At 40.4% G+C, this 26,089-nt stretch overlaps 1 protein-coding gene across 2 annotated transcripts in view; it reads left to right on the top strand.

Annotated features, from left to right (window-relative positions):
* Positions 1 to 26,089, top strand: part of lnx1.S (ligand of numb-protein X 1 S homeolog) — a 124,187-nt gene that overhangs the window by 60,347 nt on the left and 37,751 nt on the right. For both annotated transcript variants that reach the window (XM_018243141.2, XM_018243142.2), the window contains one exon: positions 10,426 to 10,566. In XM_018243141.2, the coding sequence (XP_018098630.1) occupies positions 10,426 to 10,566 (141 nt within the window). The remainder of the gene's footprint in view (positions 1 to 10,425; positions 10,567 to 26,089) is intronic.

Here is a 26,089-nt window from a genome sequence, read left to right as displayed (position 1 = left end):
CTTTAAAAGGTACTCTTTGATTTTTACTGAAAAATCTATATAAACTGTAAATTGTTCTGCATAAGGGGCTTTGTTAAGTTACGTTGTTAATGTTGTCCAAGGACACTGAAGATGCATATGTACCTAGGCAACATACATATTTTTACCATATCATGATTCAGAGTTCTTCTCCCTTATCAATATTGGTTCTGATGTTATGGACCAAGGATCTGATCAAAAGAAAGTCCAAACTGCTGTTATGCTTTGGGCTAAGGATCAGAGTGGCTACAGTCTACATTTGGTTCTGTTGCTAATACTCCAGAAAAAAAAGTTTACTGTAACAGATTTCTTACCCTTAAATGCTGCACTGAGAAGCTTAAAATGCGTGATTCCATTTTTTTGACGTAATTTATTGAAAATCCAGGATAAATGAGACACTTGGTCCATTTATACAGCACAGTAACCTAGATCTGACACATCTATTCCCAGCTGGGGTCTGTCGCTACATGACTTATTTTCAAGCATTTTTAGCATCACTGAGCAGAAATGGTACTTGTTAACTTTATTAAGGACTTTAAAGGACCACATCCCCTTCAAATTGACTTTTAGTTTCGTTATACCAGGCGTTTCAATCTGGTATACCCATTATCTTCTGCTTTGCTGCACCATAACCCTTCTCATACTTAATTACAGCCCCCCAGTCATTGACTTCATCTGTGTCAGCTGATTTTCTAGAGTCATTTTTTATTATATATTTTTATGTCTAAAAATGCTTTTTCTTTTTTGTTTTATGTACTGTATATTTATGTATGTTTTAAAATAAATTGAAGAAATGTGTAAAGAGGTTTAGTGCCTCATACACTTCAGTATTTTCTTCTTCGTTGTGTTTGTGTCAGGGCCCGAAGGCTCTGTTGTAGTGTGGACCAAGGAGGAGACAACAACACCAAGTTCGCGGTACAAAAGGATTTATCAGAAGAATAGTCGTAATCAGGTAAATGGTCAATACAGGCGGCAAGGATCAGAATCGATGAAACAGGCAAGAAGTCGGTACACGGTTATCAGAATATCAAGAATCACTCCCAGGAACTATACAAGATCAGGGCCGGACTGGGAGTAAAAAGCAGCCCTGGCAAAAAAAATCAAAGCAGCCCACACAGAAATGCGTGCTGGTCTTTTATTTAAACACGAGCATATTTTATATATCTATATATATATATATATATATATATATATATATATATATATATATATATATATATATATATATATATATATATATATATAGTCATAAACAAATACAAAAGGAGTACATTTTAGTTTTTTAAATTTATGTTTGCTTATCATTTATAGTAGGGGGTACATTATCCCTTATAATACATGAGTAATACTCAGAGTTCCCTGCGTAACTCAGCCTGCAGCCTTGTGCCTTTATATGGTCACAGAACAACCCCCCAGTGACTTCTAATATCCTTATCATTTACAGTAGGGGGTACATTATTCCTTATAATACATGAGTGATACTCAGAGTTCCCTGTATAATTCAGCCTGCAGCCTTGTGCCTTTATATGGTCACAGAACAACCCCTCAGTGACTTCTAATATCCTTATCATTTACAGTAGGGGGTACATTATCCCTTATAATACATGAGTGATACTCAGAGTTCCCTGTATAACTCAGCCGGCAGCAGTTCTAGAGGTACCCAAGTTAAGTGCAGCACCGCAGGGCCTGTCTTATCAAGTGTGGGGCTATTTTGGTGGGGACCCTTAGACTGAGTTGCCAGCTGACATACCACAGGGACTCCAGTGCCTGTCTCTGCTTCTCTCCTGCTAACTGTTGCTGTAACCCTGCCTTTTAGTGATGTTGCGGGCCGACCCGAGGCCCGCGGGTCGGGCGGGTTCAGGCTGACCCCTGGACAAAATGCACGGGTCGCGGGCGGGTGCGGGTTGAGCTCTTCTGCTGCTCTCCCAGCCGACCAAGTACTGCCGGTTTCTGGCTTCCGGCACCGGAATATATAGACTTCCACCTGCCCTGCCCCACCTGTGACGTCACTGCGGGGCGGATCTATAAATAAAGGGGAGCAGCGGGCCCGGGTTGGGTGCGGGTAGGGAGCGGACGGGTTAGGGTCGGGTGCGGGAGCGGGCGGGATAGGGTCAGTTGCGGGTCGAGAAATTCTCGACCCGCACATCACTACTGCCTTTGTACCGTATCACTTCCTTGTTTCATTAGCCCTAGCACTTAATGGAACATAGTGGCCCACAACTATTTCATACTATCACAGCCCACTGCCGAAGAATTACAGAAAGAAAAGAGGAGAGATACTTTCTACTTTTTTCAAATTCTCACTCATAACCCTTCATTTTTACACCCTTCACCATTTAGCTTTACTTTTTTCCAGATTTCTCTCCTTTCATTCCTTATTCTGCTTCCCCATCTTCACTGCTATTTATTTTGCCCCTTTATTTTTTATTAGATCAGCCTCTCCTTTTTTTTCAATTGTTTTGTCTGCACAGTGCAAAAAAAAAAAGGTTAATTGCCTCTTACTGTAGCAGGGAGCATTGCGTTCAGGCACAGCACAGGCAGGCCAGCAGCAATCAGCATAAATATGATCCGCACCTAGTGTGCTGCAGCTGTCTGTGCTGATGCGGGCGCGCAGAGACAGGGGACTGAAAGGCCATGCTGAAGGCCCTGTTCCTCCGGCTTCCACTGTGAACGCAGCAGCAGAGAACGGAGAGATGTGGGAGGGGCGGAGCCACAGTGGGAGCTAGGACGGAGGAGCGGTCCTAGAGCCCTCCAGATGCATTGAAAGGTACAGTAAATTCTAATAAATATTATTTCTCAGGAGCGGCCCACATAAGCAAAATATAGAGCGGCCCTTAGGGCAAATGCCCGACCACACAGATTGCCAGTCCGGGCCTGTACAAGATAGACCTATAATTGGGCAAAGACAGAAAGGGAAGTTGGGAATAAATAGTCCAAAAGTTGGCGCCAAACTTCACGCAGTGACGTCATGACGCCGACGCCGGCGTCCTCACGTTGGTGTCCTGACGCCGGCACCCATTCTGACGCCGGCGTCCATTCCGTCGCCGGCGACCAATCCTAGGGCGACACGTTTCTGACGCAGTCATACTGCGACCAGGAAGAACCGCATGGTGGAGCAGGAGGTCGCCATCTTGGATGTCCCGTGGGGTAAGTTCACTACTTTCCATTACAGTTTGCAGCCCCCGTTTCTATAGCTGTGACCCTTGTTGACTTTTACCCACCGGCATTCCATGTCATATGAGTTTAACATTTCTGAAGCAGGTAGGGTTGCCACCTGTTCGGTTTTGACCCGAACAGTTCAGTTTTTCTAAGGTCTGTTCGGATCTCAACTTTCTGTTTGGTTTTCAGCCTTGTGAAATCCGAACAATAATCTGGCCAATACATGAAGACCAATTAAATACAAAGATACTCACCTTGACATGGCTTAGTTATTAACAGGTGCAGTTCATTTCTTGTTATTACAGAAACAGAAATAAGCAAATCAAAAATAAGAAAACTAAGAATTACCTCTCCCCCCCGATGCGCAAGACGTACATGAAGAAGGTATGTGGGGTTGGGGACAGCTGGAATTTGTGGCTGGGGAGGGAGGCCCTTGGTGTGTGCAGGGACTAGTGATGGGTGAATTTATTCCCCAGGCGCGAATTTGCGGCAAATTTTCGCGATTCGCGAAACGGTCAATAAAATTCGCTGGTGAAAATTCGTCTGCGTCAAAAAAAAATGGACGCCGGCATCAAGAAAACGAACGCCGGCGTCAAAAACGAGACGCCGGTGCAGTTTCGTGAATTTTTTGCAGTTTTGTGAATTTTTGGGCGAAACGGTGCAAATTCGCCCATCACTAGTAGGGGCCTGTATGTGGAAGCCCGGGTGGGCCCAAATCCCCCCAGTCCGACACTGTCTATAACCAATGTTTGGAAAACCAATGGTACATTTGGTACAATATAAAATTAACCAGATTAAAACTGTTCAGATTAAAGTCCTTAAAATGACCAATCTGATGAAATTTTCGCCATTAATAATTGGCAGACAACAATTGTACGAACGCCATGTCCTGGAAATACATTGTAGGTCACCCATGAATATCGTCAGATAGGCAATACATGCACAGATATCGAAATCTGACAGCAATTTCCTAGCCTGTCTGATCGAGTAAATCTGGTGGTGTTAAAATTGTTGAGATAATAATTTGGAGCTAACAAGGCCCAAAAATCACACAAAATTTTGCTTCGTAAAACTATCTGCATGGCCAGCATAATAATCTAGTTCATAATCTGCTTTTTATTTTTAATTGACTCTAGCAACAAGCAAATTTAAATGTCCTTGTGCAGAGAGGGAACATAGATAGGACATTGCTTTTGATAAAAATAAGATTAACAAAGACCCTTTACAAAGCTGATTTAATTACTTTCAAGTACAATACAAAATTAATTTAAATATAAAACATTTAAATTAACTATTTGAAGAACCATTTAAAAACAATAAAATTAAGTTCAAATCAAATTTTTCTAAAGAAGAAAATATCTGCACTATACACATATCAAGGAATTTAATGGCTATTCCTTTAAACCGTTTCATAAATCTTAGATTTTTGGCCACACCATTGAAATTCCACTTACACTCATATACACCTACAATGCACTGTAAACCCAACTCACTCTGGAACAGCCACCATCTTTCCAGGTCCACAAATAGTGACTATCCCTTCAAAAGAATGACAAATGGTAGGAGGTTTCAAACATTTTCATATCATTGTATCAGTCCAAGGTACAAATCTAGTGATTGTAAGTTGTAAGTTCAATTCACCTTAGAGTCCAAGTAGAAAGTGACTCAAGACAGGCTTCTCCCACAGTGCTAGACTATGTGCAAGCTAAAGATCTAGGTTATGCAACACCAGTCTGCAGGCAACTTTGGAAGGATATTTGGGAGATTAATGGGCACATGCCTGATTAATACATATTGACGAAAGGCAATAATTTACAATCAAATTGAAAATGTCTGTTATCTCAGGTTGCTTACTTATGAAGTCCACTTCTAATAAATCAAGCATACTATGAACCTTGATTGTGACACTTTCCTGGAAATCTGTAACATGAAGCTCCAGATTATTCTCATGAGTAGAAACAGACCAAACCCACTGCTGGTATACATTTTTAATTTCTTTATGGTCGTTTTCCAAACAAACATAATTCTTTTCTCTAACATATGTGCTAACTAGGGAGTCCTATAGTGCAGCTATATAAACTTAGGTATGTAGTATATACATATTAAGATTTTTAAATCCTAACATATGATCCATTTAGCATTCTGCCCAGGTGACCAAGTTCCTACTGGCAGATAAGATTGATTTGAGTTGTCTAGAGAAGCAATGTGGTATCCCCTTGTGATAGGGTTTGTCACTGTTGTTGTGGTTGTGCTGGCAGATTGAATAGGCTGGGGCTGCTATAGTAAAAATCTACAAAACCATCAAGCTTGTAATTTTAACTTTAAATGAGAACTAAAACCTAACTAAAGAAGTAGGGCAGAAATGTTGTGCATTATGTTGTGTGCTTCTGTACCAGCCCAAGGCAACCCCAGCCCTTTAGTAGGGAAGATCTGTGTCTCCAAAGATGCCCCAGTAGCTCCCCATCATCTTTTCTGCTAATTTACTGCACATGCTCTGTGCTGCTGCCACTTACTGAGCTTAGGGACCCACTCACAATATACAGTACACATAGAATAGAAATGTCACAATATAAGGCTGATTAGTAATTTATACAGATAATTACTACATGACAGCTCAGAAACCAGTGCAATTAGCATCAAAATTTAATAATCAGCCCTGTAGCATCAGCTTATATTACAGACACACCTAATTTTCTGATGGATAATTAGTGATGACCCCTAAGCTTAGCTTCTCAACAGCTGCTCAGAGCCCACTGAGCATGTGAGTGTCACAGACACTTTCCAAGATGGTGACCCCCTGTGACAAGTTTAAAGTCCTGGATCATTGCTGCTATTGAGAAGCTGAAACTTTAGGCTGTAAATTCAGTATATAAAATATGCCATTTTGAACAAAAAACATCTGCATCAAATTAAAAGAACAGGGACCTGTTATCCAAAAATGCTCAGGTTTTTGGCAAAATGGATCTTTCCATAATTTGGATCTTCATACCTTATGTCTACTAGAAAATCATGTAAACGTTAAATAAACCGACTAGTCTACTAATACTACTACTACTACAACTACAGTACATACTACTAGTCTACTAAACAATCACTTAAACATTGATAAGGCCGATAGGCTGGTTTTGCTTCCAATAAGGATTAATTAAGTCTTAGTTTGGATCAAGTACAAGCTACTGTTTTATGATTACAGATATTTTTTTAAAATTTGGATTATTTTGATAAAATGTTCCCATATCTGTATCTAAGGAAACAGTACAATGCATGTTATATATATTTTCACAAAACAAATAATTTTCTTTTAATGTATAATGAGGCAGATCTAAAGTGACCACATCACTGTGATGATATCAGCCTGAGACACAGGCAGCCATTGGGAAACAAGGAGGGAAAAAATAATGTTGTTGCAACCCCCACAATTTGGTTCTAAAATTTCATTATGAATAAAACAAGGTTTGGTTGGGGTCATCCTACATGTGTTTCTAATGTTATTGTGGGCTCTGCTACTCTATTTATCTTGCTTAATTTGTAGTTTGAATGACTTAGAACAATTAGAACAATCCCTGAAAGAGTAAAGTTGCTACGGGGCACCACATATTATAGTCTGGCACAGAAAGAAATATTCCTTGAATCTGGCCAGAGGGCTGGACCTTTGGGGTCAGCACAAGACAGATTGCTTACATTCTCATCAGTCTGCTTGTGCCAAAGCCCATTAGTACAAACACAGGGTTCATATGAAGCCGATTATACAAGTAAATAGTAAACCTGGCAATACTAGAGTAGACACAATGTTCTTGGAGGGTAACAAATAGATTCACTTTGTGTTGCCATTCATAATGCTAGCCATTGATTTATTGCTTATATTACATTATTCAGAAATACCTTTAACAGGGGTACAAGCATGATGACCTCCTTAAGTCCTAATCTTTCTGGGGTCCATTGTATGTAATATAGAATTGACCATAGTGTATTTAAAGGTAATAGGGTCTTAGATTGCAGGCTCCACTGGGGCAGAGACTGATGATGTATAATCTCTGCAAAATATTTGAAAAATAAAGGATAATCATGTGCTGAGAGACATAGGAGCAAGGAGGCCCTTGCACGATAGAGCTTACAATTTTTATATATATATACACACACACACAAATATAAAAGGAATAATAGTCGAATTGTAGTCATTCACTCGGTGTTTGAGACCTTTGTATTTTCAGCCATACCTCCCAATTAGACCCATGCTCAGTTACATTTGTACAAGGGATTTGGGATATTCTCAGGATACTCTGTTCTTCACCAGATCATGATAAGCCCACCCCAGTGTGTACTGAATCATTAAACACGTGTCTCTGTTTGCACTTATTCTTTAACATCTGTTTAAACCTCTGCCTAATACGCTCTACACTACAGATCTTAACAATAGTAAGGATTATATGTTCTGTGCAAAATAAAATGCACCTTCCCCAGAGTTTTATCATTCATTCATTCTCTGTGAGCACATCATTTTCGAAAGCATAGATCTTCAGTCACAAATATACAATCAAAATATTTAAATATGCTATCAATTTATTTGCTATACATTTTGCTATAATTTTACTTTATTTGCTATAAAATGACAAACGCTGGTGCTTATTACTGTACCTAACGACAGTACTAATGACTTACGTCAGTAACTGTATATACATTTGGGTTCTGCTAATGAACATCTTTGATTTATGTACCGTTAACATATTGTGCAACATGGAAAGTACAAGTAAAAAGGAGGCCATACATGGCTTGTGAACAGTATTGTTTTGATCAGCCTGTTAGCCAAATGGACCGATATTGGTATTCTTTCCATTGTTCCGATTGTTTAGATGGACAGTCCTAAAATTGGAAAAGCAGAAACAGAAGATGAACTGCGGCTCCTGTTCACTTCCTGATCTGCTGATGTATCATCCTGACCCCTAAACTGATCAATGTGGATATCGGCCAGGTCATCATACATGTACCTAAAATCATTATGGCTACCTTTAGGTTAAATTGCATTTTAGCTGCCCTTCCATCTGAAAGTAGTTTTTAGTATAGCAGTGGCACAAACTTATAAAACAGAATGACCATTATAGCTGCTTATCTCCAAATCTCATCAAGAAAGCATAAGCTAAGGTTAGCAAATCATCTCAAACACATAAAACTGGTAAAACAAGCCGTTGGCTGATTGCAAGCTGATTTATGAAATGTAATCAGTGGAGCCCTTCTTAGCTGAATTTTCTAGAACCATTGTACATTTTTTCACATGACCTGGTAACCATAAAATAAACCCATATCCAATGTTCTCACCAATTCCCTTCCCGCCATGTGCACAAAAATGATATGTTATGTGTACTTTTAAAATGAAGTATTCGTCTGGTAGAACAGAGTAAGCATTAAATAATGAGCAAAATTCTCTCTGCATACCACAATTTGTTATATGTGCACTGGCCTTAAAAATGTGTGGCTAAAAGCACAGCTTAGAGGGAGCATTGTCCATATTATTGTACTAATGGAACAATTCTGCTAGCATGTTTCCTTGCACTGCTGTATCTGTTAGACTAAAACAGTCATTCACAATGTGGCTTGCGGGTTAAAACGGTTGAGGACCCCTAGGGGCACATTTACAAAGCTCGAGTGAAGGATTCGAATTAAAAAAACTTCGAATTTCGAAGTGTTTTTTTGGCTATTTCGACCATCGAATGGGCTAGTTCGACCTTCGACTACTACTTCGACTTCGAATCGAACGATTCGAACTAAAAATCGTTCGACCATTCGATAATCGAAGTACTGTCTCTTTAAGAAAAACTTCGACCCCCTAGTTCGGCAGCTAAAAGCTACCGAACTCAATGTTAGCCTATGGGGAAGGTCCCCATAGGCTTGCCTGCGTTTTTTTGATCGAAGGATATTCCTTCGATCGTTGATTTAAAATCCTTCGAATCGTTCGATTCGAATGATTTAATCGTTCGATCGAACGAATAATCCTTCGATCGTTCGATCGCAGGATTTGCGCTAAATCGTTCGACTTCGATATTCGAAGTCGAACGATTTTAGTTCCTGGTCGAATATCGAGGGTTAATTAACCCTCGATATTCGACCCTTAGTAAATCTGCCCCCTAGTGTAAGGAACCAAATCAGTGTCACAGTGCACTGATGATAAACTGAATTTAAATGGCATCAGCCTGAGACCAATGCAGCTCAACAACCTGCATTAATCGTGTGTCTTTGACTTTTTAAATGATCTGGTACTCTTACAATATTATTATCACTTTATCACAGTAGTGTCATTTGTTTCAGAACTATTTGTCTTATTATAAGTACAGTTTTGTTGGTTAAAAATGTTCTAGATTTAAATGTTGCTTGGAGAAGTGTTAGTATCTGAATATTTTAAAGTGGACCTGTCACCTACAAATAAAAAACTGCATGATGAAAGTCCTTTCCAAATTAAATATGGAACCTGAAAATTTTTTTTCATTAAAACATCCATAACTGTTATAAAGGTGTTTAAATATCTAAACTGTCAATCAAATATTACCTGCCCCGCCTCTATGCCCGTGGCATAGAGGAGGGGAAGTCAATTCCTTTCACTTTCCATTCAGCACTTCCTACATGTCACTGCTCTCCTCACCTTCCCCCTTCCCTCCTCAGGCTCTATAATTGTGTAGGGCACTGCACATGGACATTAGATCCCTCATTCTGGTTCATACACAAGATTTTGGGGTGATACACAATTTCCCTTAATAACCGTGTCCACAAAATGGCAGCTGCCTGCTTGCTGTGATTGTATAATTCCAAAACAGAAGGAAACAAAATTGAAATAATAAATACAGTGTAAGTAAAGTTTATTTTGCTCAACTAACATGATAGAAAAGAATTTGAAATAATTTCTTAGCGTGACAGGTCCTCTTTAAGCGTCTATTTCATTTTTATTCTATTTTCTATTGGAAGGGTGGTTCTTCTACACTATTGCAAAGATATCCAGCCTTTGACATGAATATCAACGGCTGTTGTCTACTGACTGTTTTCTATCTGTGCATTAAAATGTTGCTTAGAAGTGTTGAAGGGTGTCATGTTTATATTATTATTGATGTATAACTAAATGTGAAGTCTGTATTGACCTTATGTATATATTGTTGGCCACTAATAAAACAGAGACATCAGCATGGACATCTGACCTCTGATAGGAAAGTTGCTGTCTGTTCCAGTGATAGACACCATGACTTACATCTGTTTTCCATCACTCAGGCCAGCGAGGAGGGGGTTTACTTTATTGTATCGAGGCTGAGCAGTCATCAGACCCCTGATATCTTGCAAGAGGCCGGGTGGCACAACAATAACAATGACAGCCCTGCAACATGCACCAACGAGAGGAACCATTTCAACAAGGTAAAGTCATTGGGGCAGATTTACTAAAGGGCGAAGTGGCCGTCGCTAGCGAAAATTCTCCAGAAGTCCATAGCCAATTTACTAACAGATGTAGAGGACAAGTTGCTAGTGAAAGAGACTAGTCGCTAGTGCCGTTTTGCGCCCTTTCGCCAGGTGTATTTTCCATTAAGTTACCCCTTTTGCCAGAGTTTCCTTCACCATCTTAGACCCGACGAACTGATAAGATGAAGCTTCATCCTCCTCAATCTTATGTCAGTAACATCATATCCTGTATGCCGAAAAGTTAGAAAAATGATTTTAAAAAAAAAGAAGCTTTTTTTCATATTTTAAAGTGGGATTGTATTCAAAAGTTGTGAATGTTAAAACGTTTTGTTTTAACATTTTTTTTAAACCATTTGAGGGGCATGCCACATTTGTTTTAGGGTGGGCTCATATCTAGGACAATAGAGGATCTCTTTTGTCTTTATTTGGCTTCCTTGGACATTTTAAAATAAGAAGTGGCCACTTCAAGCATTTGCACCAACATCACTAATAAAGACATATATACGACCTATATGTACCCGCCCTATTCAAATTGACCTAAGCGTAAGTGTATTAACAAAGTTTCGCTAGGCGGAAATTAACGTTCACTATGAAATGCTTGCGTTGACGAATTTACACTAGCGAAACTTTCCCAGCGTTTGTCTGCCGAGATGCAACATTTTTTAACATTTTAGTGAATTTGCGTAGTGGTTGTGAATTTGCGCCTGTCAAAGTTGCGTGAAATGTGACAAAGCCTTCGTAGGTGAAAATTTGCCTTTTAGTGAATTTGCCCCATAGGGTTGCATTATTGGATTTTATGCTTCCAGTAATGAATAAAACACAGGTTTTTACTGGTTAAGGTTGTCAATACACATCGTAAAGTGTGCTTGGCACTTACAGTTAGGTCTGCCAGCAGAAATCCATATAATGCCCTTTGTTTCACACTATGGGGTATATTTATAAAAGAGTGAAGTTAATAGTGAAGTTCCGCCACTAGAGTGAAATTCCGCCACTCTCCATTCATTTCTATGGGATATTTATAGGCGTATTTATCAAAGGGTGAACTTTCACTTTCACCCATTGATAAATACGCCTTTCAAAATCCCATAGAAATGAATTGAGAGCTGTGGAATTTCACTCTAGTGGCGGAACTTCACTCTTTGATAAATTTACCCCTAATTATTGTTTTTAGCACACTAACCACACTTGTATTATGTGTACCATGACCTTATGCCAATAAAATCCTAAATGCATTCTATCTCTCTGACATTTACCCAGTGTAACTGTTACATGTGACATTGACAAGTGAAGCAAACATGAATCCAAATAATGTGCTTTACTGATAACGTGAAGTGTATATTATTCCAATCTAGACTGTATGTACCAGTCTGTCGTGTATTTGTGGTGAATATGTAATGCATATAACAATGTACAAAGAAGAGTAAGAACATTTTCTGCCCAAACCATGACTCTGGCACAATGATGAATAGAGCTTTTTGTACTGGCATAATAATACCAAAAGAAAAAACATTCCTTTGTATCTTCCTTTCTCTCGTTTTTCTTTCAGTGTCTCGTTTATTTGTTATTACAGACAAAAGATAGCAGAGAATTATATATACTATTGCCTCGACTATTGTGTTTTCTGGAGGTGTTAATATTGCTCTATTAATCATTCATAAATCTACTGTTAGTTTTAATACTCCTCAAGATCTACCACCGCCATGTAAGGGTTCTATTCTAGAGTTTTGGAAACTTAATTCCATTCAATTTAAATATTATAACTATTTTTCAAGAAAATGTGTTCATTTGATGGAACAAATTCAGTAATTAAAACTTGGCCAGGGGTGGGATACAATTATATTAGGGATGCACCAAATCCACTATTTTGATTTAATGTGATTTGGGGTATGGTCATCAATCGATATCTACCAGCTTATCTCTTTTATGCCCCGATGTCTTCAAGAAGACTAAAGGGGTGGAGATCAAAATTATAATGTGACTTCAGAACATGTATGTGCCACAGTAACTATGCCCAAAGGGTCACAAAAGCCTATACTTAGTGCCAGGTACAAAATGGCTTAGTTTATAGGGCTCATCGGATGTCATGGCAAATGTGATTTCATATGTTAGTGATAGCCAAGGAGTCTCTCTTTACCCCCTCAGTAACCGGGTGGAAGTTGTGCAGCCAAAAAAACCCTCCCTTTTGTTATTCCATATAACTCAAAAGGCTATTACTATCTTTTTATAATAAAACAAAGTGAATAGCATGCCTTACTTAATAAATGTAAACAAAAACACTAAAACAATAATATGACAATGTTTCAGGATGTTTTCTATCAATATATTGTAATTACTAAAAGTTACATATAGTACACAAAACTGAACACTTGCCTAAAACATGTCATTTTCCTAGTATTCATATAAAGATGGCCTACAGTGAGAATCTTAAAGGTACCAGCTGGATTAAGACAGCAATAAAGTATTTATTTGGCTTTCCTTGCTCGCTACAATAATCCCATAGCTGAGATATTTAATTCAAACCTTATTGCTCCATAAAGTCAGGCAATCATTTTATGACACAATTGGCAAAATATAATAAAAGTTGTACAAGTTAGCCATTTTCCAATTTAATATTGTTCAATAGACAATTACTGCATTGCAAATTTTAATTGCACAGAGCTTCCGGCCAGTCAACAGCTTTGTATTATTATTATATTATTGTTATACAGATATGTATTATTTTTTGGTGAAATTTAGGAGCTATACATTCCAGTCTGAATAAAACATCCTATGTATTTTACCTTTGAAAATGAGAAATAGTTTTTTAAAGGTCAATACAGTACTAGAAAAATCTTAGTAAAACAAAATAGCCCATCAGCTCTTAACCTACCCAAAAACATTAATATACAATACAGGTATGGGATCCGTTATCCAGAAACCCGTTATCCACAAAGCTCTGAATTACGGAAAGGCCATCTCCCATAGACTCCATTTTATCCAAATTATCCAGATTTCCTGTTTCTCTATAATAATAAAACAGTACCTTGTACTTGATCCAAACTAAGATATAATTAATCCTTATTGGAAGCAAAAACCAGGCTATTCGGTTTATTTAGGGGCAGATTTATCAAGGGTCGAATTTCGAAGTGGAAAATACTTCGAAATTCAACCATCGAATAGAATCTGCCGACATTCGAATTCGAAGTACGATTGTATTCCTATCGTATTCCGTTCGTACTTCGAATCGTACGTTTCGAACGATTTTCCTTCCAATATAAAAAACTTTGAAAATTGCTCTGGAAGGTCCCGATAGACTAACATAGCGCTTTGGCAGGTTTAAGTTGGCGAAGTATTGAAGTCGAAGTTTTTTTAAAGAGACAGTACTTCGATTATCGAATGATTGAATAGTCGAAAGATTTTTACTTCAAATCTAAGTCTAAGAAAATTCGAGGTCGTAGTATCCTATTCGATGGTCGAAGTATTCAACATTTACTTCGAATTTTGAATTTTTTAACTTCGAAAATTCCCTCTAATTCACTTCGAGCCTTGATAAATCTGCCCCTTAATGTTTAAATTATTTTCTACTAGACTTAAGATATGAAGATCCAAATTATGAAAAGATCCATTATGTGGAAACCCCAGATCCCGAGCATTCTGGATAAATCCCATATCTGTATAGGGCATTGTGCAATACATCCTAATGGGAGCTGTATAAGGTGTTTGAGAAATACAGTTGTAACTTATTGAAAAAATAAATGACTGAGAGTTTACAAAAATTCACTAGCACAGTGACTGATAGAGATGTCGCGAACTGTTCGCCGGCGAACTTGTTCGCGCGAACATCGGGTGTTCGCGCTCGCCGGAAGTTCGCGAACGTCGCGCGACGTTCGCCATTTTGGGTTCGCCATTGTTGGCGCTTTTTTTTGCCCTCTCACCCCAGACCAGCAGGTACATGGCAGCCAATCAGGAAGCTCTCCCCTGGACCACTCCCCTTCCCTATAAAAACCGAAGCCCTGCAGCGTTTTTTCACTCTGCCTGTGTGTGCTGAAGAGATAGTGTAGGGAGAGAGCTGCTGCCTGTTAGTGATTTCAGGGACAGTTGAAAGTTTGCTGGCTAGTAATCGTTTTGATACTGCTCTGTTATTGGAGGGACAGAAGTCTGCAGGGGTTTGAGGGACATTTTAGCTTAGGTAGCTTTGCTGGCTAGTAATCTACCTTCTACTGCAGTGCTCTGTATGTAGCTGCAGTGGGCAGCTGTCCTGCTTCTGATCTCATCTGCTGACTGCTGCAATAACAGTAGTCCTTGTAAGGACTGCTTTTATTTATTTTTTGTTGTTTTACTACTACTACTACTACTACTACTATAAGAGCCCAGTGCTATTAGTCTAGCAGTGTTGGGGAGTGGGACTGGTGTGCTAATCTGCTGCTCCTAGTAGTTCAGCAGCACCAACTTTAATTTTTTTTTTTAATATTCATTTTTTTTTATTTTACTTTTTTTATTTTACTACCGCTGTAGTAGTGTATAAGTTGACCTTTTAGGCATTATTTGCCCTGTAGGCATTATTTGCACACTGTTTTCTTCAACCCGCCATCGAGCTGTGTGACCTTGTTCACATTCTGTCTAAATATCCATAATATTACCGTCTCCAGAAAAAACACCGGAGTCACTTTTTTCAAGCAGCCATAATATATTTTACGTAATCCGTATCCACCGCTGTAGTAGTGTATACGTTGGCCTTGTAGGCATTATTTGCACACTGTTTTCTTCAACCCGCCATCGAGCTGTGTGACCTTGTTCCCATTCTGTCTAAATATCCATAATATTACCGTCTCCAGAAAAAACACCGGAGTCACTTTTTTCAAGCAGCATTCATATGTTTTACGTAATCCGTATCCACCGCTGTAGTAGTGTTTACGTTGACCTTGTAGGCATTATTTGCACACTGTTTTCTTCAACCCGCCATCGAGCTGTGTGACCTTGTTCACATTTTGTCTAAATATTGATAATATTATCGTCTCTAGAAAAACCACTTGAGTTACTTTTTTTCAAGCAGCATTCATATATTTTACGTAATCCGTATCCACCGCTGTAGTAGTGTATACGTTGACCTTGTAGGCATTATTTGCACACTGTTTTCTTCAACCCGCCATCGAGCTGTGTGACCTTGTTCACATTTTGTCTAAATATTGATAATATTATCGTCTCTAGAAAAACCACTTGAGTTACTTTTTTTCAAGCAGCATTCATATATTTTACGTAATCCGTATCCACCGCTGTAGTAGTGTATACGTTGACCTTGTAGGCATTATTTGCACACTGTTTTCTTCAACCCCGCCATCGAGCTGTGTGACCTTGTTCACATTTTGTCTAAATATTGATAATATTATCGTCTCTAGAAAAACCACTTGAGTTACTTTTTTTCAAGCAGCATTCATATATTTTACGTAATCCGTATCCACCGCTGTAGTAGTGTATACGTTGACCTTGTAGGCATTATTTGCACACTGTTTTCTTCAACCCGCCATCGAGCTGTGTGACCTTGTTCACATTTTGTCTAAATATTGATAATATTATCGTCTCTAGAAAAACCACTTGAGTTACTTTTTTTCAAGCAGCATTCATATATTTTACGTAATCCGTATCCACCGCTGTAGTAGTGTATACGTTGACCTTGTAGGCATTATTTGCACACTGTTTTCTTCAACCCGCCATCGAGCTGTGTGACCTTGTTCACATTTTGTCTAAATATTGATAATATTATCGTCTCTAGAAAAACCACTTGAGTTACTTTTTTTCAAGCAGCATTCATATATTTTACGTAATCCGTATCCACCGCTGTAGTAGTGTATACGTTGACCTTGTAGGCATTATTTGCACACTGTTTTCTTCAACCCGCCATCGAGCTGTGTGACCTTGTTCACATTTTGTCTAAATATTGATAATATTATCGTCTCTAGAAAAACCACTTGAGTTACTTTTTTTCAAGCAGCATTCATATATTTTACGTAATCCGTATCCACCGCTGTAGTAGTGTATACGTTGACCTTGTAGGCATTATTTGCACACTGTTTTCTTCAACCCGCCATCGAGCTGTGTGACCTTGTTCACATTTTGTCTAAATATTGATAATATTATCGTCTCTAGAAAAACCACTTGAGTTACTTTTTTTCAAGCAGCATTCATATATTTTACGTAATCCGTATCCACCGCTGTAGTAGTGTATACGTTGACCTTGTAGGCATTATTTGCACACTGTTTTCTTCAACCCGCCATCGAGCTGTGTGACCTTGTTCACATTTTGTCTAAATATTGATAATATTATCGTCTCTAGAAAAACCACTTGAGTTACTTTTTTTCAAGCAGCATTCATATATTTTACGTAATCCGTATCCACCGCTGTAGTAGTGTATACGTTGGCCTTGTAGGCATTATTTGCACACTGTTTTCTTCAACCCGCCATTGAGCTGTGTGACCTTGTTCACATTTTGTCTAAATATTGATAATATTATCGTCTCTAGAAAAACCACTTGAGTTATTTTTTCAAGCAGCATTCATATATTTTACGTAATCCGTATCCACCGCTGTAGTAGTGTATACGTTGACCTTGTAGGCATTATTTGCACACTGTTTTCTTCAACCCGCCATCGAGCTGTGTGACCTTGTTCACATTTTGTCTAAATATTGATAATATTATCGTCTCTAGAAAAACCACTTGAGTTACTTTTTTTCAAGCAGCATTCATATATTTTACGTAATCCGTATCCACCGCTGTAGTAGTGTATACGTTGACCTTGTAGGCATTATTTGCACACTGTTTTCTTCAACCCGCCATCGAGCTGTGTGACCTTGTTCACATTTTGTCTAAATATTGATAATATTATCGTCTCTAGAAAAACCACTTGAGTTACTTTTTTTCAAGCAGCATTCATATATTTTACGTAATCCGTATCCACCGCTGTAGTAGTGTATACGTTGACCTTGTAGGCATTATTTGCACACTGTTTTCTTCAACCCGCCATCGAGCTGTGTGACCTTGTTCACATTTTGTCTAAATATTGATAATATTATCGTCTCTAGAAAAACCACTTGAGTTACTTTTTTTCAAGCAGCATTCATATATTTTACGTAATCCGTATCCACCGCTGTAGTAGTGTATACGTTGACTTTGTAGGCATTATTTGCACAGTGTTTTCTTCAACCCGCCATCTAGCTGTGTGTATTATCGTTTCCAGAAAAACCAACTGAGTTTTTGTTGTTGTTGTTGTTTTTTTAAAAAATAATGCCAGGCAAAGGCAGGCCGCCACGCAGAGGCCGTGCTAGGGGCCGTGCTGCTATGCAATCCTGTGGCCCTAGCAAATTGCCCAGTTTTAAAAAGCCAATGACCCTGAACTCCCAAAATGCTGAAGAGGTAGTTGACTGGCTTACACAGCACACCCCATCCTCTACCGTTTCTAACTTTACCACAACATCCTCCTCATCCTCCACTGCTATGGCCACCCCACGTAACACTTCCTCCACCACCGGTGCCCCTTCTTCACTGGGGTCAGAGGAGTTATTTTCCAATGAGTTTCTTGAACTGAGTAATGCGCAACCATTATTGCCAGAAGAAGATGAAGGAGATGAGGACCTTACACCAGATTTAATTCTGGCAGAGAACACGATAGAGATGGACATAATGAGTGATGAGGAGGAGGTCCCCGCTGCTGCTTCCTTCTGTGATGTGTCAGAAGAAATTGATGCATCTGAGGAGAATGATGATGAGGAGATTGATGTTTTGTGGGTGCCTAGTAGAAGAGAGCAAGAGGAGGGTAGTTCAGATGGAGAGACGGAGAGTCAGAGAGGCAGTAGGAGAATAAGACTTAGAAGAAGCAGGGAGGACAGCCCGCAGGGATCAGTAGGGCAACAACATGTATCGGCACCTGTGTTCAGCCGGCCAACGCACCCGCCATTGCCGCCAATACCGCCAACTCCGCCAACTTCTACTGTTACCGCCAGATCGCACACTTCCAAAAAGTCAGCAGTGTGGGATTTTTTTTAATGTGTGTGCCTCTGACAAAAGCATTGTAATTTGCAATGAGTGCAGTCAGAAACTGAGCCTTGGTAAGCCCAACAGCCACATAGGTACAACTTCTATGCGAAGGCACATGAGCGGCAAGCACAAAGCACTTTGGGAGCAACACCTCAAAGGCAACAGGCAAACTAAAAGCCACACTCCTTCTGGTCCAGCATCTTACTGCTCTACCTCTGCTCTCCTTGACCCGTCTGAACCACCCTCCACTCCGCCTTCCACCTTGACCACCTGTTCCCATTCCCAGTCATCTGCCACCAGCCAAGTTTCTGTGAAGGCCATGTTTGAGCGTAAGAAGCCAATGTCTGACTGTCACCCCCCTTGCCCGGCGTCTGACAGCTGGCTTGTCTGCACTCTTAGCCCGCCAGCTTTTACCATACCAGCTGGTGGACTCTGAGGCCTTCCGCAAATTTGTAGCAATTGGGACACCGCAGTGGAAGGTACCCAGCCGCAATTTTTTTTCTAAAAAGGGAATACCACACCTGTACCAACATGTGCAGAGCCAAGTTACCGCATCTCTGTCACTTAGTGTTGGGCCAAAGGTCCATATGACTACTGACGCATGGTCCTCCAAGCATGGTCAGGGCAGGTATGTCACCTACACTGCCCACTGGGTGAACTTGGTAATGGCTGGGAAGCAGGGAATGGGTAAGCTCAACAACAACAGTGGAGTTGGTGTCACCGCCACGGATTGCACGCGGTTCTGCCACCACCTCTACTCCTCCATCGCTCTCTACCTCGTCTTCTTCTTCTTCTTACTCTGCTGCTGGGTCCTCCTTCTCCTCCTCCACACCTGTGCACCCCCAGCTCCCCCTAGGCTATTCGACGTGCCAGGTACGCCGTTGTCACGCTGTCTTGGGGATGACGTGCCTGGAAAGCAAAAACCATACCGGATCTGTACTCCTGTCATCTCTGCAGTCACAGGCCGATCGGTGGCTGACCCCACACCAACTGCAGATCGGAAAAGTGGTGTGTGACAATGGAAGCAATCTGTTGGCAGCGTTGAGACTAGGCAATTTAACACATGTGCCCTGCATGGCACATGTGTTAAATTTAATAGTCCAACGTTTTGTCTCCAAGTACCCAGGATTCCAGGACGTTCTCACCCAGTCCAGAAAGGTGTCGGCCCATTTCAGACGTTCCTACACAGCCATGGCACGCCTTGCTGACATTCAGCAGCGCTACAACATGCCAGTCAGGCATTTGATTTCTGACAGCCAGACTCGCTGGAATTCAACGCTCCTTATGTTGGAACGTCTGCTGCAACAACAAAGGGCCGTCAAGGAGTACCTTTTTGAACTGGGTGGTAGGACTGGATCTGCACAGCTGGGGATTTTTTTCCCCCGTTACTGGGTGCTTATGCGCGATGCCTGCAGGCTCATGCGACCTTTTGAAGAGGTGACAAATATGGTCAGTCGCACCGAAGGCACCATCAGCGACCTAATACCCTTCGCTTTCTTCCTGGAGCGTGCCGTGCGACGAGTGACAGATGAGGCTGTAGACCAGCGTGACGAGGAGCTGGAAGCGCACGATTTCTGGTCGGAATCACCAGAACGAACCCAGGCACCTGCTGCAACGCAGGGAGAGGTGCCAGAAGTGGAGTCAGAGGAGGAAGGTGGCTTTGTGGAGGAGGAGGAGGAGGACCAACAGGAGCAGGCTTCCCAGGGGGCTAGTGGTGACCTTTTGGGGACCCCTGGTCTTGTACGTGGCTGGGGGGAGGAGACCGTGGATGATGCAGTCCTTGATAATGAGGAAGCGGAGATGGATAGCTCTGCATCCAACCTTGTGAGAATGGGGTCTTTCATGCTGTCATGCCTGTTGAAGGACCCCCGTATCAAGAGGCTTAAGGAGAAGGACCTGTACTGGGTCGCAACGCTACTAGACCCTCGGTACAAGCATAAAGTGTCAGAAATGTTACCAACATACCACAAGTCCGAAAAGATGCGGCATTTACAAACCAGCCTGCAAAACATGTTGTACAATGCTTTTAAGGGTGATGTCACTTCAGGAACTCATCAACATTCCAGGGGCAGAGGTGCCAGTAATCCTGCCACGAGCACACCTGCAAGGACAAAGCCCTTTGGCCAGTCTGTAACGTCAGACATGCAAATGTTTTTCTGTCCAAGGCAGCGCCACAACCCTTCTGGATCCACCCTCAAAGAACGCCTCGACCGGCAGGTAGCGGACTACCTGGCATTAACTGCAGATATCGACACTCTGAGGAGCGATGAACCCCTGGACTACTGGGTGCGCAGGCTTGATCTGTGGCCAGAGCTGTCACAATTTGCCATGAACCTCTTGTCTTGCCCAGCCTCAAGTGTGCTCTCAGAAAGGACCTTCAGTGCAGCAGGAGGGATTGTAACTGAGAAGAGAACTCGCCTAGGTCACAAAAGTGTCGATTACCTGACCTTTATTAAAATGAATGAGGGGTGGATCTCGGAGGGTTACTGCACGCCGGAAGACTTGTTCTGACTTCTATGCAGCTGTCCTTCTCTTCAAGCCTCATGACTCCACACACAGCTGTCCTTTAGCGTCCTCCTCCTCCCTCCGCCACCGTTACAAACTAGGGTGCAAACCCTACTGGTTTAATTTTTTCTGGCCTCTGTGCTTCAGTGGCTGCGACCAAAAAAATGCCTATTTTCTGCATTTATATGACATAATTTTTCTGGCCTCTGTGCTTCAGTGGCTGCAACCAAAAAAATTTATATTTTCAGCATTTATATGGCATAATTTTTCTGTCAACTGTGCTTCAGTGGCTGCGACCAAACAAATGCATATTTTCAGCATTTATATGGCATAATTTTTCTGGCCTCTGTGCTTCAGTGGCTGCAACCAAAAAAATTACTATTTTCAGCATTTATATGGCATAATTTTTCTGGCAACTGTGCTTCAGTGGCTGCGACCAAAAAATGCATATTTTCTGCATTTATATGGCATAATTTTTCTGGCCTCTGTGCTTCAGTGGCTGCAACCAAAAAAATTTATATTTTCAGCATTTATATGGCATAATTTTTCTGTCAACTGTGCTTCAGTGGCTGCGACCAAAAAAATGCATATTTTCTGCATTTATATGGCATAATTTTTCTGGCCTCTGTGCTTCAGTGGCTGCAACCAAAAAAATTTATATTTTCAGCATTTATATGGCATAATTTTTCTGGCAACTGTGCTTCAGTGGCTGCGACCAAAAAAATGACTATTTTCAGCATTTATATGGCATATTTTTTCTGGCCTCTGTGCTTCAGTGGCTGTGGCCAAAAAAACTGGGCAAACAATGCCTACAAGGTCAACGACGTTGACCTTGTAGGCATTGTTTGCCCAGTTTTTTTGGCCACAGCCACTGAAGCACAGAGGCCAGAAAAAATATGCCATATAAATGCTGAAAATAGTCATTTTTTGCCATACGTTGACTCAACGTATATGGCAAAAAATGACTATTTTCAGCATTTATGTGGCATATTTTTTCTGGCAACTGTGCTTCAGTGGCTGCAACCAAAAAACTGGGCAAACAATGTCTACAAGGTCAACGTATGGCGAAAAATTACTATTTTCAGCATTTATATGGCATATTTTTTCTGGCAACTGTGCTTCAGTGGCTGCGTCCAAAAAAACTGGGCAAACAATGTCTACAAGGTCAACGTATGGCGAAAAATGACTATTTTCAGCATTTATATGGCATATTTTTTCTGGCAACTGTGCTTCAGTGGCTGCGTCCAAAAAAACTGGGCAAACAATGCCTACAAGGTCAACGTATGGCAGTTGTTTAAAGAGAACAGTAGATTACTAGCCAGCAAAGCTACCTAAGCTAAAATGTCCCTCAAATCCCTGCAGACTTCTGTCCCTCCAATACAGAGCAGTATCAAGCAGATTACTAGCCAGCAAACTTACTATCATCTGTCCCTGAAATCACTAACAGCTCTCCCCCTACACTATCTCTTCCAAGCACACACAGGCAGATTTTTCAGATACATTTTTGCCCTTGATCCCCCTCTGGCATGCCACTGTCCAGGTCGTTGCACCCTTTAAACAACTTTAAAATCATTTTTCTGGCCAGAAATGTCTTTTCTAGATGTTAAAGTTCGCCTTCCCATTGAAGTCTATGGGGTTCGCGAACCGTTCGCGAACCACTCGCATTTTTGCGCAAGTTCGCGAATATGTTCGCGAACTTTTTTTCCGACGTTCGCTACATCCCTAGTGACTGATCCAAATTGGGCACAGAGCTTGGCCCCGTCTTGTGTAACAGAACATAACAAGTTGTTACAACTACGGCTGTAAGGAGCTAAGCTGCACTAGATTGTCTGGATTAAAGCACAGATCAAGGCGTTTGCAACCACATCCCAACATCTGGTTCATGCCATGATGACGATCATTCATTTTTATATGGAAAATGATTGGTCAATCTGGAAACTAATGTTTGTGTATAAGTGAGTGATTTGTACACCAAGATCCCGAGTGCACAGCTGGGTCAACGATCCGTCTGTAACAGGAGGAAGAAATGTTTTTCCCTAATAACGTGTTTAAAGAGCCATTCTTTATACAAAGATACATCTGGGTAAATTGTTGATAGAAATCATTCTTTTAGTCGCCCCGTATCAAATAGACGGGTGCAAGCAGCCGTGAAATGTAAAAGTCTTTAAGAAAGAAAAGTGTTGAAGTGCAATCTTTAGTCACACGGATTAACTCCAGCATGCTAAAGATTTAACTGGATTCTGGGATTTGAACGCTTTCCCAAAATAAGTACTTCTGCGGGGAATTTCATTCATACTGCTGGAAATAAATAGAGGTTAAGTAAAGGTTTAAAAAGCATCATCGAGAAGGAAGAGTGTCTCCACAGTCTGCATCTTCTTCTAACCAAAGCCATGAGACAACATTATAGTGTAACAAAGGCTCACAGGTTAACAATGAGTGTGAGGTGCCAATTCTGCAAGTGGCACTGGGAAAAATTGGCTGTGTAACTTCTTTCTAGGTTCTGGCAAACATATGGCTCATTTTATAAAGCCCAATAAAAGCCAATCAGCTAAACAAAAAAAATTCTTTAGCAATTATAGCCCCCAAGGTGTCAATATTTCCATTTCTTCATGTGTTGTACAGATGTATTGCTATAAATGTGCAACACTGTTTTGGGCTCCCACTTCAATTGTAAGATTCATTTGCACTTCATAATCAAAATAAGTACAAGGTTTTCACATGTCCTGACTACAAATGGCTAGATTGAAGGGGTCAGATGAGTTTTATTTCTATTTCTAAGATAAAATATAATTTTTCTTTCTGGTTTTAGGAACACTGATTTCTGTACGTTTACATATATACAGTTGTAATAAGCAGTGTCATTTTAGGGAACTGTCTAATAATGAAAAACACTGTAGAGCAATATTCCTTTAATTTACACTAGAACAATGAATGATCTGTAAATGAATGCCAATGTATGGTACTTATATCAGTTATAACTGCTGCTTCTCAATGCCACTTGTGTCACATGGTGCACAGGTCTTGTTCAGATAAATAAATTGTTTTGTACTTCTTGTTGTAAGATATTAAGATATCACCTCCGAGCTTAGAGATTCTATATATTCAATTGTAACTTTTCATTCTAACATTCTTATATTTTACAATAGGGTAAGCATTGTTTTAATAACTCCCATTTGTTGCATTTCCACAGGCCAGTCCAAATTATGGACCCAAAAGGGGTGGCCTTACTGGAAAGTGGCCATTGTTTTTGCTAAGACGTGTTTGGCACAATTGTTCATGAATGTGTCAGATTGGGGGTGCTGTCTAAATTCACATTTTTTTTCTTTGTCTAAAATGATTGGAGGTACATTTTGTACTGTTTAACACCTTTAGTGCATATAGAGTACACATTTGGGGGCAGATTTACATATGGTCAAATATCGAGGGTTAATTAACCCTCGATATTCGACTGCCAAATGTAAATCCTTCGACTTTGAATATCGAAGTCGAAGGATTTCCCGCAAATAGTTCGTTCGAACGAAAAATCGTTCGATCGAACGGTTAAATCCTTTGAATCGTTCGTTTTGAAGAATTTCAATCCATCGATTGAACCATTTTTCTTCGACCAAAAAATTGTTAGAAAGCCTATGGGGACCTTCCCCATAGGCTAAAATTGCACCTTGGTAGGTTTTAGGTGGCGAAGTAGGGGGTCGAAGTTTTTTTAAAGAGACAGTACTTCGACTATCGAATGGTCGAATATTTGAACGATTTTTAGTTCGAATCATTCGATTCGAAGTTGAAGTCGTAGTCGAAGATCGAAGTAGCCAAAAAAAACATTTGAAATTCAAAGTTTTTTTTATTCTATTCCTTCACTCGAACTAAGTGAATGTGCCCCTAACTGTTTGTATAACTCTTTAGTCATGTGCAATGTTGTCCTGGGAAATGATATTAATATGAGAAACAGATTCTTCCCAAGAGATGCCTGTTTTTACCATCACAGGTCCACCACCATTTTTTACAGCTGGGAACACTCAACCCATCCAGCAGTAAAACACAACTCGTCCACCATTAATGCTTTCTTGTACCACTTGTTAAGACTTTCTATTTGTAATTTTTGATGTCCATTATTTGGAGATCTTCATTGGAGATCATCTACTCCCATCAACATTTTGGCCTTTCCATGTCTTGCGAAAGCTGCTTCTTTAGAGAGCTTCATATTAAAGAGAATCAGACACTGTATATAACAGGTCAGTGGCGTAACTATAGAGGAAGCAGACCCCGCAGTCGCTCTCTTACCAACGAGGAGGGGGATGAAAGTTGGGCAGGATGTGGGCGGGGTCAGGGATGGATGTGGGTGGGACAGGAAGATGGGCGAAGGAGTGTGCCTTGCCCCTATGAAGGTTTTTTTACAGGGGGGCCCAACGCACTCTAGTTACGCCACTATAACAGATAAATTGTAATGTGGACTTACTCATGTGTTCCTTTAATGCAATCAGTACGAGGCTAATGAGGTGGCTGTCAGGCCTTTTTGGATCAAGCTCTTAGAGGACTGAAGTTTGTTCCAGCCCACATTGCTCAAAATGAGGTTACAGCTATAGGAAATCAATCATAGGCCTCACAATAGTTAGGAACGCAAATCTATGATAACATCAAATCTCATCCTGAATGACTTCCTAGCTGGAGTTCCTAGAAAAGAAAACAAGCATTATCCCCGTATCTCCCCCTAACTGACTCAACCCCCAGGCCACTCCAAGGGAGCCAATGAAAGTGTTCTCACCATCCAGATACCATCCAGATACCATACTGCCATCACATCATTTCCCCTTACACCATGACATTATTGCAAAATGGCTGTCATATTAGCAGTTCTGATTTTATACATTTATATACGTGTAGTTCAGTATATTTTTTTTACTCTGCCACAGCTAAGCTTTCTGGTCTTCTTAACGCTTATTGTTGAATCAGCTATAAGTTTCTCCAGTCTATATG

Source organism: Xenopus laevis, chromosome 1S (assembly GCF_017654675.1).
Source record: "Xenopus laevis strain J_2021 chromosome 1S, Xenopus_laevis_v10.1, whole genome shotgun sequence".
In the NCBI taxonomy this organism is placed as follows: domain Eukaryota; kingdom Metazoa; phylum Chordata; class Amphibia; order Anura; family Pipidae; genus Xenopus; species Xenopus laevis.
This window is presented reverse-complemented; position numbering and strand designations above follow the sequence as displayed.